This window comes from Scomber scombrus, chromosome 8 (genome assembly GCF_963691925.1).
Source record: "Scomber scombrus chromosome 8, fScoSco1.1, whole genome shotgun sequence".
Taxonomy (NCBI): Eukaryota; Metazoa; Chordata; class Actinopteri; order Scombriformes; family Scombridae; genus Scomber; species Scomber scombrus.
Window position 1 is genome coordinate 12,722,279 of NC_084977.1, and position 18,002 is coordinate 12,740,280.

General features: G+C 38.1%; 2 protein-coding genes across 2 annotated transcripts; both read right to left on the reverse strand.

Moving 5' to 3' along the window:
* Nucleotides 1–2,776: 2,776 nt before the first annotated feature.
* Nucleotides 2,777–7,920, reverse strand: sec22bb (SEC22 homolog B, vesicle trafficking protein b). Its single transcript, XM_062424656.1, has 5 exons — nt 7,695–7,920; nt 5,583–5,692; nt 5,275–5,435; nt 4,140–4,286; nt 2,777–3,930 (listed from the first exon to the last, which is right to left on the reverse strand). Exons 1-5 carry the CDS (start codon nt 7,767–7,769, stop codon nt 3,776–3,778), a joined length of 648 nt encoding a protein of 215 aa, XP_062280640.1. The 5' UTR covers nt 7,770–7,920; the 3' UTR covers nt 2,777–3,775.
* A 3,316-nt stretch (nt 7,921–11,236) lies between these two features.
* Nucleotides 11,237–17,753, reverse strand: npl (N-acetylneuraminate pyruvate lyase (dihydrodipicolinate synthase)). The gene is made up of 12 exons (XM_062424109.1): nt 17,637–17,753; nt 17,292–17,374; nt 16,980–17,053; nt 15,388–15,475; nt 15,231–15,288; nt 13,906–13,981; nt 13,649–13,741; nt 13,410–13,555; nt 13,228–13,274; nt 13,065–13,149; nt 12,930–12,969; nt 11,237–12,596 (listed from the first exon to the last, which is right to left on the reverse strand). The coding sequence occupies exons 2-12, from the start codon at nt 17,369–17,371 to the stop codon at nt 12,451–12,453; spliced, it is 933 nt and encodes a 310-aa protein (XP_062280093.1). The 5' UTR covers nt 17,372–17,374; nt 17,637–17,753; the 3' UTR covers nt 11,237–12,450.
* Nucleotides 17,754–18,002: the final 249 nt, after the last annotated feature.

Sequence of the window (18,002 nt, forward strand, 5' to 3'; positions counted from 1 at the left end):
CTCTGATTGGACCAGAAGGGAAGTTTGAGAGAAGATGATGAACGGGAAGAGACGGGGAAGCAGCTGGGATGAGGTGGGAAGCTGGGATGAAATAAGTTTTTATCAGTCATCACAGAAGACGAGATGGACACAATATCCTTTTTTTGTGGTCTGCTTCATACTGCACCTCCCAACCACACTTCACACGTACAGTGGGAAACTTAGCAGTAAATGACTAAAACACTGGATATGCAAGCAATATTCAGGGGGGCTAGGAAAGCATTTTCTTTAAAAAAAAAAAAGAAAAAAGTATTGTTCTTGTAAATCTGTAATGTTTCTTTTGAACTGTCTAGCAGGAATTTACAGTAATTATATATGAAGCATTGGGTAAAATTATCTAAGGGGTTTTTTTCTTCACTTTTGTCATTTCCTGTCAGAGGGCGAGGTCACTAAGGTTCACTAAGTAGATGAAGTTTTTAGAGAGTTTGCAATGCAGCCAGACAGACTCCTTTCCTCTACTGTCTGGCATCTCATTTAATAAGATCATATCTGTGAAGGTCAGAGGACATAGGGCACAAGGGGAAGGATCAATGAATTTGTAACTGAGCATGCTGTCTGCATTTTTGTCTCAACAAAAGTTAAAAGCTTACATGATGCCAATCTGCCAGAAACATGACTGAAACTCTCTGGCTGGCTTTGAATCTTCATGCTTGACTGTGTCCTGGTGACTTTGAGACGAATTGGATGAAGGTGAAGGTCAAGGTTGTGCTCTTTTAATGTCCTGTTTCTTTAAGATTGCACAAGCTTCAGGAGAAAGGAGAAGAGTGTGGGTGGACAGTCTTGTGGTTGTGTCTGTGTATTTGACAGGAAGTGGCAGTAGTACACACCACAGGTTTAGTTCACGAGAGCTCATAAATGTATAGAAGACACAGCAACCTTTCAACCCATCTTGGATTGTGTGTGTGTTTAAATCTGGCCATGTGTGTGTTTAGTACATGCGCCGTATTCCTGACCCCTGATCACACAAAGTATTTTAATCCAATCAGCTTCGTTTTCACATGACTGTCACACACTCGCTGTTGCTATGGTAACCTGCAGAAGAAGGAGAGAAAGTGCTGGAGTAAGAGTGGGGTACGTTGTCCTCTCTTTAATCACTGTGACATTTACACACACACACACACACACACACACACACACACACACACACACACACACATGGATTTTAACTTCACCCATATGGTTCACTTCCTTACCCCCCCCCCCCCCCCCCAGCAGAATCTAGATGTGTATGACTTAACAAAAATACAAACCTTGATTGTGCAAGAAAGGCTCTTTGAAAGACTTGCGCATGTGTGACAGAGGAAGAAAATGTACTGTAATCACGTTCAGTGGAAAAACAGAATGCAGGCAATGTTGGGAAATCACTAATACTCTGCAGTTAAAATATCAATACTATTCAAAATATTAGGCAATAGGAAATTCAAGCGTTATATACTTTTCTGTGTCTGGAAAGTCACCAGTGTTTTATATTTTTACACCACAATTTTAGTGGTCAGCTTGTCCTAGAAAGCTAAACTGTTTTCTATATTAAAATGATGATGATGAAATGAAGAAATTTAACGATTACTAGTACTAATAATGCAGTATAAATATTGATTGTCGAAAAGCATAGTTCTGATCTGCTCGAAAAGAAAAAAGCACAGTGTCACACACAATGGCTCACAAGTATAACAGAAACACAAACAGTAATCAATATTTAATAAAAGGAAGATTTACTAAAGGTATCTTTCAGGAAATCAAAACTGTTTAAGGTGAACAAGATTACAAATAAAAGATAACTGAGGCCAAACTCACAAATAACAGCTTCCTTCGAGAGGTGAAAAGGTTAGCTTGTGCCCTGCGGTTTTTTTTTGGCACACTACCCTCTGCTGCTTCTCATTTTCTCTCTGACATTTCCTGTTCTACCTCAAGTTGAGGATTCAAGCTGCTGCTTTGTCAGCTTGCAATACCAGTTTTTTTGCCTTTACTGTTATGTGCTAGAAACCTGCATCTGCAGCAGTTTGTATTTTTACTCTTTCTCTTACCCCCGGAAGCTGCAGCCTATATTTTTCCCCATCTTTTAAAAAGAACCTATGATTTGGAGCTCAGCTAACAGAAGGCCTCTGTCAGCAGCAGAAGTTGCAAGTCAGGGAGATCTCAGTTTTCAACTGTCAGTGCAACAGAAAGCAAAGCACTCTACCTGCTGGTCAAGAGTGGTATCATCAGAATGTGTTTTCAGTGGCAAACCCTAAGGATGTAGCATTAGGTTGAAGCATAGAGATTTCTGGAAATCCACATAAAAACCTTTAGTCTGTAAATATTCCTAACTAATTTCCCTAGAAACCCTCTGTAGTTCTTTAAAAACACTTCATCAGTATAATACAATGATACATTAATTGGGAGGTTCTAGCTCAGAATTTGAGGGTGACTTTGTGTTTTTTAATTGGTGTTTTTCCCCGATATATAGACAGAGGCGTTTTGCATGGTGGCTATTACTCAAAAGACAATAGGAAAAAGGTGAATCCTCACACTATTTGATTGACAAAGCATAATCAATTTAAAGACTAATTGCTGAGTTGAAATGGCAACTTACTGTCTTAGATGAGTCCACTCAGAATATTGAAATAAAGCAGCTGAAGTCTTGCATACAGCATATGACTTCAGTAACAGTGAGAATTTCACCCAGACTTCACAAGGCATGCATCTTGATTTGCATTTCCAATGGAAGAGCACCTGATAATCATCAGTTCAACTCAAGGTCCTCTGACAGGAAGTATGCTTTGTGCAAATGTTTTTATTCATAGATAAGCAGACAGAACAGAAAAAGAGGTGTCCTTTCCAGCTGTGAGCAGACAGCAGCTGCCCTAACACCTGCGACTCTTCCTCTCAACCCAAATCGACTTTTAAATTGAGTCTACATTTGTGTAAACTTTATACAAAATAAATGGACCCAACCGGACATCAAATCTTTTTTTGTTCGTTTTTATGCCTGTCAACAGAAAGGTGCATGTCCACACAGTCACGGTGCAAGAGGGCATGAATACACTCTGTTGAAGTCAGGTTATTCAGGGTCATTGACGTGCCAAATCAGACACGGGTAAAATAGCATTTGAAAGGCTTCCATTTAGTATCTTAAAAAACAAAAACAAAAACAAACAACAAAACAATAAACAGTCTACTTAAATTATCTACATCATTTCTGAGGATATTCAACTGACTAAGGATTAATGTGATGTTCTCCATATCTATCCAGACTCATGATACCATCACTCTTATCATTATAATGTTAATGAAAGACAATACCCATATGACGTGCTGAAAATAAATGTGTGATAAATTAAATGGGTTTTTTTCTCCATTTTTTTCTTCTCTTTTCCGTATCATTAGACATTATACAAGATTAAATCAAACGGTCATGTTATAGTACAGTACAGGTTCGAAAACTCACAAAACAGGAAATGTATTCTCTTCAATTTTCCTCCACACTTGCACACAAATCACCTTCTCATACACACACATACACGCACACACACACTTCCTGTTCCTATCTTCAGGGCAACAACTAGCGCACTACTGTGTAATTGCTAATAATGAAACTGTGTATTATGACATAATTTATATTCAGATCAAGCAACAACATGGGCGGTGGTATGTCTGTAAAGTCTTATTAAGGTCAGGGATCCTGTTTTTTAGTCTGCGGACACGTCGCAGCTCATTTTCCACTTCAATTCCTCCTTCCTTTTCTTCTCTTTCCCTCTCAGAGCCACCAGAAGCGCACGTAGACAATGAGCATGATGAAAAAAACACCGCCGGCTGCCAGCTTGGCATAGGTGGAGCGGGTATTCAGATACTTGGCATCGCTCCTGTACTTCTTGGACAAGTTGGACAAGTTGCTGGCCTTGGAGTCGAGCGCTGCAGGGAGGAGAAACCGGAGGAAAGGGAGTTCAAAACAAAATAAGAAAGAGGAGAAGGAAAAGGGAAGGAGAGACAGATGTAGACATAAAATCAAAATCGGATCAAAGTGTGAAATAGAGGAGGGTTCATGCTTGTAGCAGTCAGTGTAGAAATGCGTATTGATTCAGTTTGACCTCAAGAGAGGCCTGAGATAACATGAGACTTACCAGAGAGAGCCTCTCCTCTCTGCAGGACCTCCTCTATGTTAGCCACCATGATCCTTTGTACATCCTGGAGCTCTGTGTTGATGCTGCCCAGATTCCTCCTCGCTCGGCTGTCAATGTACGATTTCTTGGTTTTTTGAATGTAGGTGTCTGGCGAAGAAAAGACGAATAGTAAAAGCAGTTGCAGAGAACCTCCCAGAGTAGTGGAGTGAAGATGACATTTAGCCCAGACTGTTGTGTCTGCATGTTTGACAATATCTTTTCCCTGATGGATACTACATAACTTAAATGATATTCATTTTCGCAAGAGGATCCATATTGCAAAATCTGGGATACCCCCCGACCCCAAGACGACAGACACAAACAAATGTAAATTGCCTGACGCTAAGTAAATTACTGGAGAAAGTGATGGATGCTTATTTACATAATGATTGCAAAAAAGCAAGATAATGGCTATCAGTATGTGTATAAATACACCCACTTCAGGCAAAGTCATGGTTTTTTTTCCATAGCTATTCATGGTAATACAACATAACAACAGTCTGTCCCTGAAATGTTCATGAACATTTTCTGCAATATCATGTCCGTCTGATGAAAGACACTTTCACATGGAGCGAGCGAATAACTCACAAGACTCCGCTGATGATGTATTTGAATCTGCTAGTAGTTTACTGTTGCCTGCCAATGCTTTTACAGGTGATTTGATAATTAACAAAAAATGCAAGTTCATTTGCCTGAAAAGAAGCTCCCTTTTTTCCAAGAATGGCTTGAAACTGGACAAATTCAGAAATAAGCAGGCTCCTCTCAGCCCATGCAGAGTTTTTGGCATCCATAAGTGTTGCACGACCGCCATCTGCTGGACTGTCCTTTGCCCCATCTATTCAGGCATTTACAATGGCAAGTGTGAAAAATAGCACGATGGAAATCATCCTGAATGTAGCTGCATGTGTGAGTAGTGAGTCACTAACGGTGCCTGAAAGGTTATCTCAGTAATTTACCAGGAACTATGTGTGAAAGAGGCTTCTGATGGTTTTGACATCAGTGGTGTGACAGAAGAACTACATGCTTAAAACTCTCATTGCACGTATTTAATGTCAACTCTTCACCCACCCTCTTCACTTGCATGTTTTTTTCTTACCAAATTCGATGAAGGAGTAAGGTCTGGATACTGTGGGCACTCTCTTTCCGTGCTGCTCATGAAACTCTGCCTGCAGGTCTTCTAGGTAAGCAAAGGCCAGCTTCTTGGGGAAGCTGGCTTCACACAGCACAAGGTAGCACACTCCTTTCTCTATAACATAGCTGCAAAGAGAACCAGGAAAGGGATAAGATTTAAAACTCAAAGTGTGTATGGGCAGTTTGTGGGTCGAGAGACAGACATTAATGCAGAATTCCATTGTGTATTTAACATCAGAATATTAAGTTCTTTGGGTAATTCTTCATACTCACTGAAATGCCATGGATCCCGCCTCTAATGTGCAGCGTGTGGGACTCTGGTCATTGAGTTTCCGGAAGAGCTGCTTTGCTTGACTCTGATACTGCTGCAGGTCCCGACCCAACTAAACAGACAGCAGACCAGCACAGGTTAACAAACGCTGCAGCCACATCTCACACAGACATTATAGTGTTTAATCAGGGCAAGAAATTGGCTTTTGTATGCACTGTTCTCACACATTATGTATAAACTTCACAGGCAACAGAAGAGACAAAAATGACTAACTTTAAGTATTGTGACCTGCTTAGGTGTTAGACAGTAATAGAAACCACCTACGATCCACATTTCACACTGTGTGACTTGGTGTTCATTTCTTGCCCTGTAAAGTGTGCTGAAAATAAATGCTTGGCATAAAAGACTACAGACAGACTCAGCAGTGTGATGCTACATCTGAGCCCGGGGCAACGTTAGTCGTGACAGTGCACTTTATTTTATTTTTTTACCATCACAAATTCATTATGGTCAGCATTTAGCTGCTAAATGCTATTTATTTCTTGAGTCTAATGATTTAGAAATGGTCCTTTAAAGCAATACTGTAGCATCACAGGCACACACACGATGTTGAAGCACAGAGCAGAGACACAACAAACCTTTTCACTTCCCTTTTTGAAAGCAAACACAAGAGAGTGAGGAAAAAGTGTTAGACTCCTGTAAAGTCATGCTCAAACATAATACAACAACTCATCATGTCACAAAGACTTCTGTTTGAACATTTTTCACATGCTATGCTTGTTTTTGTGTGTCAGGCCATGTTTGATCAGTTCCATTCAACCTAAAACGTCAATTGGAACTGAATCAGGGACGCTACAATTTTCATTATGCACCTTCACCACTAGGATGCACCAATATTTGAATATTAAAATAACAAAAGAGTCAATTAACAGAATATCATCGGATGTATATTCATATATACATAACAAACATTTTTGTTTAGACAGGGATCCCACATGTTTTAAAGAATTGTGGGCAGGATCTGAACTGATCTGGACATCAGTCAGCGCTCTCTGGTGGACAAACTATGTAATGCAGACACTCTTTCTCAATCAACACAATGACATATTTGGCATAATGTGCTCTGAAGTTTCAATTTTCTTATCAGGCAATATACATGCCGATAGTTGTTAAAACCCACTGATATAGGTTGGGCGATCATGTTCAAGCGATCTACAAAAGGAAATGTTAAAAACAATGCCTTCAATCGAGCATTTACAATTAATTTAAGCACAACCTACTGCTTAAATCACCACACCATTAATTATTCATGTTTAGTCCATTAATAACAAATCATTGATTTATTATTTTATAATGGTATTTTGCAACCTATGCTTATAGGCACCCACCATAGTCATATTGCCTAATGTTGAAGTTGAGTTATGTAATGCATCATGGTGGAGATCAAGTCTGCTTTTACTCGAGTCATAGTTGTGTTATTGTGGTGAGGTGCAGTATTTTCAAATGACCCATATACCGCATTACCATGTAACAATAATATCTATCTGTAAAAATGACAGTATTCAGACTTGATTTTCACTCTGTTGGGTCAAGCTGGAGCTAAAACTGATAACACTGGTATGGATGGTCCTCTAGGGTTAGAAATAATGTCAATCAAATCAAATACACGAGTGATTAAGGAATACCTAAATTGGTCTGTGTATGGTAGATGAACTACTAACTGATGAAGCTGTGTATTGTTCATATGATTATACATAGGGCCTATTTGATCAGGGTGGCTGCAACACGCTGAGCCTGTTTTTAAGTCTTCAGGAATTAGTTGGTTGCTTTAGGTAAATAAACGGCTGACTCAGGCCTACTACAGGTGCAGCTCCACTTCCAGGTCCTGTATTATCAGCAGGTCTCACGTAATAAGCAGTAACGTTATACTTTGTGTGCGTGTCCTCCACATCTGGGTGGAGGATAAACATCCTGAGAGTTGAGGAGTCACCGCTACTCAGCTAATAAACATGTCACAACAGCATTTGTGTAATTAAGAGGCATTTACTGTGCTGTGGAAATCAGACAGACAGCTTTAGGGGCCAGACAGGCATAAAAAAGGCTGAATTTGTAACCTGCTCGTCCTCCTGCATCGACGCAGCCAGAGGCAGTCCGTCCGCCAGCCGAGCGATCATCGTCAGCAGCACCATGTCCGCGCCGGTCCGCTCTCAGCTCTGCACCAGTAAATGTAAGCCCGCAGGTAACTGGGACCAGTGTTTGAGAGGCTGTACAGTGACAACACCACAAGACTGACTGACGGGACTGACGCGCTGAGCTGGCCGGAAACTCTACAGCTTTGTGTGCTACAGTTTAATCCTTCCGTCCACCTATCATGCGGAACCAAAGGGACACAAATAAAGTTTCATTTTAAGAAATACAAAATAAAAATCTTTTATCACTACTAAATTACTATTTGAAATAAAATTATTAAATGCAATGCATATATTTATTATTTGTCGATGAAGTAAATTAAATAAGGATATTTTACAAAAAATGGTTATTTACTTGCTTTTCCCGGATATTTCACCAGTGTTGGGGAGTGTCGCTACTATGGTCGCCATAGACATAATAAATGATGATCGCTACCCGACAGGGAGTAACAAGTTACATGTCACGGTGTTACGTAATTTAATCACAAAATAAATGTCGCTGTAGTCCGTTACAGTTCCTGAGAAAAAAAGTGTAATTAAATTACAGTTACTTGTGAAAATGTTGATGATTATAAAGTTACATCTGAAGTCAGACCTTTAAGATTTTGCTCAGGAGGATTTTTTCCCTCATTTTAAAATATTCAACATGTTACTGAATACATATGCTGTTTTTAATTCTTTGAAATCATTTTGTTTTATTTTTTGTAGATAAATCATGACATGGGGCTTATTTGGAGCACACATGGGCTTAAATGTGTCACAGTACCAATTAAGTCCATACCAGATTTTTGACTTTTTTCATAAAATATCTTTATTTTATATTCCAAAATGTACATGAACTAATGAATACATTTTCAAATGAGAGATAAATCTTGCTTCGTAAGAAATGATCTCCCTTATATCAGTATCCATGAAAAGCACCTGAATTTACACTAAACACCCTAACAGTGGAAAAATATTCGTTAGAATATTAGGAAAGTAGGCTAATCAAAAAGTAATCAAATGTAATAAGTTACTTTACTTTGATTAAGTAATTGAAATAGTTACATCACTTATTACATTTTAAATAGGGTAATTAGTAATCTGTAACCTATTACATTTCCAAAGTAACCTTCCCAACCCTGGATTTCACCCACATCGGCTGAAGAAAACCATCTTGAGAATTTAAGATTATTTTTGTCTATAATTAGGTAAGGATAATTTATTGAATTGATATAACAATAATTGGCAGCAATTGCATGTTTCTCAGCTGTCTTTTCAATAAAACATTTTTATAAATAGTTTGTAATTGATTTAATAATGTTAAAATAATAATTAAAAATATCTACCCCAGTCAGTGCATGCAATTCTGCCATGACCACAAACATTAATGCTTTTCTTGTGAATACAGACTAATCATTTCCAGCACGCAATACTTGATTTGAGTCATTACATGAGTCACATCTAATTTTTTTGTTCATTGCACAATGTGTTATTATTCTTGCCCCACCAATCCTTATTAGGGTTTTTACCACGAAGCTGGTAAATATCAACATGAGTCATTTCATCCAGTAAATGTAGGTGTGCATAGTAGGCAACAGGGGACAGTGTTGTTCACTTTGAGGGAAATCCACAGTGAGACAAGAAGAAAGTGACTTACCTCTTGTTATTGCATGACACTCTGAATGTGTCCCAGCAATAATTTGAGATAATTCCTATTCAGTTAATTTTATTAAACAATTCACTCAAATGTACATTTGTATTATTACAGAACAAATCACACTTATTCATCTTGTGAAAAGAAAGGTCAAGTTAAGGGCATTTCTCTGGATTCAACATATAGTTTTCTCATGATACACTGATACAATAACATTACAAGGAGTACCACACAATTTTCATGAGATGTGGAGTTATTTTCTGGCAACTCTTCTCCAAACGCATGCATGTACTCAAACATTGTAATACTACTATACAAGCAGCCTGCACTCATAATCAAGCTATAAGACAGCATCAACCAGAAGCTCATACTCTGTAATCACAGTGAGAATCTCCTCCTCCAAATGTTGGCCTGAGTTAAAATGCCCAGATGAAGCAGCTCACCAGTCATTTCACGACCTCTCAGTCTTTTGACTTGTGATAGCAGAGTGAGTCAGGTGGTGCGTCCAGGGAGTCACTGTCACAGACTGCAGCCCTTACATGACAGACCCTGACATGACAGACTCACACCAAGTGACCTCCGGCATCTGCCACCCAGCATGTCTGCTGCCCGGTTGACATTTCATGGAGGCGACACATGGCATGAGCTCAGGGGAAGGAGATAAAAGAACAGTGTGTATCCCTTCATTGGATATTTGGTAAAAAATCAGATGATAGGGTCTAGTTTGGTACATGTTCGAGGTGTTGTGCATGGTGTGTTCATGTAACAACTAAGAAAAAAACTGAAAAACTGGACATTCAATCCTTAAAAGCAGCCATGGAACATCTTCACCTGTTGCTGCTCATGCTGCTATTTAGCCTTGTCTATATATTTCTAACTATTTAACACAACAGTTATTCCCAGTGTCATCATGGAGATCATTAAAGTGCCATCATTTTTCCTCTCTGTCTGCTCCCCAGGTTCCATCTGTTAACATGGCACCAGTCCTGTGCCACTGCAGCTACAGCTCCATCCAAGCACGACCATGATTCAGCTTCTATCCAAACAAAGCCATGACATATCACGACCAGGTGAGTCTCACTGCCAATACCTAAAATAGAATACAACACTGATACTAATAACAAAGTGTAATGTGTTGTTTGTACTGCAGAGGTGCTGCTAAACTCATTAAAAAGGGTGAAAACACAGAGACAAGAACAAGACATGCAGCTAGGCATAGGGTGCTTCATCACACACACGAACTACTCACTGCACTTGTTTTGCTCCAGATTTTCCTATCTCAGTGGGTGGCAAGGTTTTTCCACAAAAATTAGGTTGAGGTTAAGTTAATTTCAAGCCTTGCCCCAGATGACCTGAGAGGTCTAGTTGATTGATGATAAAGCAGAAGATCAGAAATGTATTTTGCCCCTAAACCAATCAGTGTTTTATAAACCAAAAGCAATATCTTGAAATTAATTCCTTGTAAAGATATGTGGCCAAAACCAGCCATTAAAGGCTATGTTGGAGCAGAGCCCCTCCAGGGTTAGAAAATTGAGGGAAGGGTTTTTCATTCCTTATAGAATTGGGGACTAAGTTTCAGTTAAAAAGAATCATAAAACCACTTTTTTGTTGTTCAGGTTTAAAGTTAACTGATAGTGTGACATACAGCTCATCCATTAATGAGGTTTAATTTGTTGATAAGTTAAACCAGTCTAGCAAACTCCTGCAGTCACAGATGAGCAAACATCTGTGACATCTGTTATTGATTATGTGCTCTCACAGAATGTGACTTTGTAATTTTCAAACATTTCTGGGACAGAACATGAGAGACAGAAATGACTGTGAAACAACAAATAGGTAAGCATATTTATTATTAAGAAATTGGCAATTTATAATATTGGCAAGTCATTATACAAAGCAAAGATTCTTAATTTGACATTTAATGCCCTTAGAAAGTATACATATAATCAAAATGTCATCATTATAACTCAAAAAGAAACAAGGACAATTTAAGTTTCAAGTATTTTAAGATCTCTTCTAGTTACTTGGACATTCAATTTGAGTCCCTTTTTGGAGTGTGAGACAGTTCATATCAATACCCTTCTGTCTCCATTTTCCACCTGATCTCTCTGGTGGGGTCAGCATAAGGAAACATATTTTCAGTAACACAGATTTTCAAGGTAAAAAAACCATCAGAAAAACATTCTTCAATAAAACTTCTGTTTGACTGGTAGCATTTACAGACAGAGGCAAAACACTTTACAAATCTGAACTATGACTGTTCCTTCAAATTAATTAATTTTTTCCTCATGCCACGTGACTTACAATAATAAGGCTTAGAGTGCACACATCTACACTCCAGAAGTGAGATTCATTTATGGTCTTACACAGTACAAGATAACATAGAGATAATACTGTTAAAATTGTGATACAGCTTCTGTTTCCTAAATGTAGCGATAAAACCAAAGTTCCATAATTCCCTATGCAATGGACGTTAGTTACTGTTTACATACAATAAAATGATAGAAACTTTGAGATTAAAATACATGTTGAAATATTAGAATATTCCTCAGCAAAGAAAAGATTACCTTAAAAGAGACAGAGAATGCCCAAAAAATACTGAGTGTATTCAGTCAAGAGAACTTACTCTTGTGGTGGTGTGTAGTGCCACTTGAGATAAGTTGAGTTTCATTGCCACAGTAGGATATACGCATTAAGAATTAAGAGATAAAAATAAAAATTACAGTATAATTAAGGGATGATTTCAGATTGATTTTGTAGGTTTACGTAATCACTTATTTCCAGTCCACTTGTATGCAAATCTATTTTTTTATTGGAAAAATGGAGATGCCTTTCATTCTCAGTTTGTTTAAAGGTGAACTGTGTTGCAAAGTGCAAGTGTCTGATGCAGGCTGATTGCTGGTTTAGTAGAAAATTCAGTAACTGGACCCATCACACGGCCCCTGCTGTCATTGTGCATCTGAGGCACTAATAACAGGAATCAGGTGAGCAATAAATGTATAGAGAATGAGGGATGTTAAGTTCAACAGTACAGGATGAACATAATCAGGGTTCAGGAAAAAGGCTGTGATATTTCTGTGCAATGGACACAGCGTTAGCTGGAGGACACAGCATCAGAGGGAGTCGAGGGGGACCCAGTCTCAAGCCTGACACCTCACTCATCAGCTGCTTATTCACGCCAACATCAAAGCCTGTAGATAACAATAAAGAAGTTTGTGTCATTTAAAAAAGAAATTTGAGCATGTTGACATATATATACGTGACGCATATATATTCATACAATTATACATACAATTAGATTGCAATATGCTCTTTTCATTTTCTTTGAACATATGTATATGAAATAAAAGTAAAACAATATGAGAAAGTTCACTACTTTGTTGATGTAAAAGAGAGAATGTTAATTTTAGGTCACAGGTGAAAGGTTAAGGAAGCAGTTTCTAAGGTTGAGAACGACATCTATACAGTCTTTACAGTATGAGATCTAATTTGGTGGAAAATATCGCGACACAAACATAACTTACCGAGTTTTTTGGCGAAACTGATAAGTTCTTGTATCTTGAACTGATTGTGGAAATTAGATAAAGATGTTAGCAACCGAAATTGATGCAAAATATCAAGAGAAGCTGGAAACAACAACAGAGAGAGATGCGCAGTACCTGTATGTTCCTGGCTTGGACAAGATCGCCTTTCTCAAAAGCTGTTATGAGCTTGTTGACATGACTTCCTACATAGTTATATGTGCTGTGGGCAGAGAAATGAATGATGTAAACAACTGTTTAGCAAAGCAAATGAAAGGAGCCAAAGAGATCACACACAGACCTTCCAACTGCTCCATTGGCTCCAAAAGCCAGAGATGCTAGAAGTTGCTATGGAGAAGGAAAAAAAAAAGTAGTTGACTCTGGATGACTCTATGGATGAGGTCAGCGTCACAATACAGTATGTCATGGTGCAGTATAAACAGCTTTTGCACACAACAGATGGAGTGGGAGAAGAAAGCTAACCTCATCCACACCATAGAGGACAGACCAGTGGGGGGCACTATAGCTGATACACTGGCCAAAGTCCATCAGGTCACAGGCGGAGAACTTCACACCTCTGAAGGAAGGGATAAGCGTCTCAATATCTTCCAACACATCTCTTGCCAGCACTACAGAAAAGACATTCAGTATGCCATCAGTAAAGACATTCAGCACGCAGAGCTGTAAATGGGTTGCAAAAATCAATCATCAATGGAACTAACCGTTAACACCAGTGACAGCAGGGATATGATAATAATAGAAGGGCAGAGTTGGTGCAGATGAACTCACTTCCTGGAGGAACTTCTTCAACACATCTGAAGCAGGATGAGGGGGAAAGGAATGTGGAAAATTGACAATATTGATATTAAAGCTAAGTTTTTAACAAAAGCAGTATTGACATGTGAATGAAATGTTAATGTGCCACACACATGTTCACTGTGCTCGATCACTTGAAACTCCCACTGAATCCATTACATACCTGCAGAACTGGGTTTGAAGAAGGAGGGGGCGATGACTGCTATCCCCTCAGCCCCGATCTGTGCTGCATGGTGAGCCTGGAGGGAGGATGAACACAGTGAGGATGAAAAACAAAAACTATGGTATTTGTAACCTCCAAAGTTATTTGAAATGTCTGAATAATTTGAATAATGATAATAAAAACAGATATTTCTGACATTGCAATTTGTACGGTGTACTAACATTATAGGACAGAACCCATTTAATTGTTTAATGCTGTTTTTTTCTAATTCAAGTTAACCACTGGCCGGGCATAGATGAGAAACTCTGTTGTTAGACTCTTAAAATCAAAGATCAAAGGCTTATCCTAGGCCTAGAAATGTATCATAATTCAACAATCATACAGGAAAAATTACAGTATATAGTAAAAGAATAAATATCTCTACTGACAGAAGCCTCAACGGATCAAAATTCAATGTAGCTACAAGAAATAGTGACAAAGACAAATGTTGACTGAAATAGGAAGAGAAGGCAAGCTGAGAAACTGCATCAACCATAAAAACTAATGTACAAGAATATACAATGACCTACATGTATGTAAACATAGAACTTAAAATGTTCTAATAAAATTACACTTAAAAGAACTTTGATTAGATTTGCTTGTTATGTGTTGGCACATAATCTCTTCCATTTCTTCTTAGGGATATTGTGAAATTTGATGACGTTCCAAACAGATGTTTCCTAAAAGGCTGTGCAAGAATGTGGGGTTTATTTCGAGAGGACCATCTTGAATTTAAACTTTTGATTAGAAACATGTAGTGTAAAGAATAGAAAGACAAAACGTTGATGTTTTCCCAATTGTAGAGCAGCATATATTAAAGATATAATATGAAGAATAAAAAAAATGAAGGAAAACAAGATTCAGCCACTTTCATAAGCAGAGTCATAGAACATTTTTGGCAGCTTACTGTAGACCAGCGGCTTGCTCAGGCTCTGACACAAGTAGAAATGACTTTGTGTCAGACTTATTTATTAGCTTTATTTTAATTGCTACTCAGACACTGTAGACTGAAAAAAGATATGAGCTCTGAGTGTATGTGATTTTGGAGAAAACACTGCATTTGATTTTGGAGAATTAACTGCAATGCTGGTTAAGCCTGAGGTGAAGCAAACCTGTGCTAGTTTGGAGGGATACGTTTCCATGGTAAATCAGCTTGATTTGCTAAAGTAAGCCTGGTTTCTGACAGTTAATCTTGTGTCATGAAACACAACCTCTGGTCCTCTTGTGAGTCACGTGTTGTGTTTAATGTTCACATCAGGACAGGCGACGTGAGGGCATCAACTCACCAGTTCTTGGGAGTCTTTAAGACTCATGCAGCCGACATGCACAATCACCTGATCCATTCTGTAGAGACGTGCACACACATGCAGACATTTCACAAACTATACTTTTTTTCCCCTCCTTCCTGCATTTTAAACTCCAAATAAAGAGGCTGTGACTTACTTTCCCTTGGCTTTTTTACACCACTCCTCTGCCAGCATCTTCCTCTCTGCAACACTGAGAGACATACCTTCTCCGGTGGTGCCATTCACTGTAAGCATGTAAAGTCTTAATTACATAAAACTTTAAACTTTAATGACAAAAACATGTCTTAAAAGGAAAGTAAAGAGAACAATTTGACCTAAATCTAGTTCTAATGAATCAATGCTCACTCCCAATACAAAAAATTAGACATTACAGTACAGTATGTCGTACAAAATAGAAGAACATACTACTAGAATACTAATTAAATGGGTATATAGGCATAAAAGAATGCCCAAATCTACATAACCAGGCTTGCAGTCTTGTAGACAATGACAGTGAAATGAGAAGCACGAAGACCAGACAGATATCTCACAGTAACTAGTATGTAAATGAAGGAGAAGCTTAGTATGTACTGGGATGAGCAAAGCGTGAAATTTAAGAAGAAGTCACGTTTGAGAAAAAAGAAAGCAGCCTTGATCAATGTAGGGGAAAGGGCATTTTCTCATTGTATCTAACTTTTGTCTGTGTGTCTGTTACAAGGACAGAGGCTGAAGTGGAACAAACAGATAGCACACAGACTATAAGATAAAAATAAAATGATTTTGGTGGGAAGGTCTGATATAGGTGTTAGCTGAGTGTATTGAATGGGGATTATGGGGCTAATAAAGAAGATATTTTAGAATAAAGTAATTTTACTGAAAACAGGAACAACTGCTCAAATGTTTGCATTTTAATCTGAAAAAACAGCACTAAAGCTGATGAATCATACACTAAGATACAGCTGGGTATTAACGGATTTTGTTTCATTTTGACAACATGGCTTACAAAAACATTGGGATTATTATTTAAAGAATTGGTAGCTTTAATAGAGCTGTAGGCAGTAAAATTACCTGTTTTGTAGAAACAAGTACAATACAAATCTTAACTGGTTTGTTCTTCTGATAAAAATATGCTAAGGTATGAAGCAATGTTTAAATAAGTTAAATAAGTGATTACAGTACAATAATTATGTGTGTAGGGTGGGATTATTTGAAAAAAAGGCCATATGGTTATGATTAGGTTTTTAAGGGTCCTGTGGTTACTTTTTGATGATTTATTAATGAATTTTTTTTAAATAATAAAAAAGACTTAATGATTATCCTCTTTGCTACTGATAACTGTGCCATATAACAATGACATGCATTTTTTCTGATAAAACTGAGGGTATTCCATTATTTAGAGTATTTCTAGAGGTCTTGTGTGAAATGAATAACACATGTAGACACACACACAAGCCTTCATCTGTTTCTTCTCCCCACTGATTGAACACTTTGCTCAAATAGATTTTTTAAACCAGTTTTATTAACATACTTTCTATGTCAAACTAGTCTGGACAACTAAGGTTTGGTATTCAAGTGTGTTTATAACCCAAACTGACTACATTTCATTTCAAAACTCTTTTTTTTTTTAAACTGGAAGAGGGTTAACATGGTTAACTATGTTGAAAAACAAAACATGCCATGTCAGGGCTGATTCGGGTTGGGATACAGACAATGAGAAATATCAAAAGAACAAGCCACTTGAAAACTTACCAAATATGTTATTTACACCTTGCTTCTCTTTCAAGTAGTCAATATAACGTCCGATCTCTGATAGGTTGAGTTCACTGTTTTGGGAAAATGTGAAAAATATTGGCCTACATACGATTTGGCAAAAAGAATACCAAACACGCTACAGCACTCCAGGTCTACATGGGTGCAAGTTTGCAAATACTTCCACACTCATTTCTCATTTTGATCTCTTACAGGGGACCACTGGATGTCTACACTCACACGCCAAACACTTGATTCAGTGCTGTAGAAAAAACAGGCAGACAGAGGATGTGGTTTCTGAAAGCTACTTACCCTTGTGTGGTGAATGGAGTAAATGTGGCTGCAACCAGACCTGTCAGTTTTTTGTCTGCTGCAGGAGCCATGACTGACATTATCTATCACACAAAGTGACATACATGTGAGGTACAGACAAAGAAAAGAAGACAGAGAGATGAGGGGGATATTGCCAGTGAAAACATCACATTATCTTCTTGTTAAAAGACACGTTTACATAAATACTGCATCATACACCGATAGGGTACAAGGCTTGTACGTATTCAGACATGTAACAGGTTTGCAGAGACCTATAAAAAAGGAGGGAATTACAAAATTTAGTAGAAAGATGTAAAATAAATCTCAATGTCAGCAGCTGCCTACCTGTTAAAGTTTTTTTCCTTCGCTGAGTTGTGGACATCAATGTATGTTCCGGGGGTGCAAGTGAGCCTACCGGATTCAAACTAACTTGTTTATGCTTGTCAGGGAATTATTCATACGACTGTCATGTGAGACCAACCAAACATCAAGTGACACTGCAAAGCCTTGTGGGAAATGTAGTTACCGATTAAACACTGAAAAAACAGAGACGTAATCCAACTGTGATTTATAAAATACACAGCTCTCATTTGAATACGCCACCAGCGTTTTCCAAATGCTTTCTCTCTCGTTTAGAGTTTAATTTGTCGTTTTTTCTTTGATTTACAAAACATCAACCCTGACTTCAAATGTCATCTAAAAATATATGAT

Bases quoted from the DNA above. Each gene is read 5' to 3' on its own strand.
- sec22bb (XM_062424656.1), bottom strand. From the start codon at position 7,769: ATGGTGCTGCTGACGATGATCGCTCGGCTGGCGGACGGACTGCCTCTG. The intron at 5,436-5,582 runs GTGAGTATGAAG...TTCTCTTTGCAG, and splicing joins GCGGGATCCATGGCATTTCA to CTATGTTATAGAGAAAGGAG. The intron at 3,931-4,139 runs GTAAGTCTCATG...TCCTCCCTGCAG, and splicing joins GAGAGGAGAGGCTCTCTCTG to CGCTCGACTCCAAGGCCAGC.
- npl (XM_062424109.1), bottom strand. From the start codon at position 17,371: ATGTCAGTCATGGCTCCTGCAGCAGACAAAAAACTGACAGGTCTGGTT. The intron at 15,476-16,979 runs GTAAGTTTTCAA...ACATGCTTACAG, and splicing joins AGGTGTAAATAACATATTTG to TGAATGGCACCACCGGAGAA. The intron at 13,150-13,227 runs GTCTGTGTGTGA...CTCTGCCCACAG, and splicing joins GCCAATGGAGCAGTTGGAAG to CACATATAACTATGTAGGAA.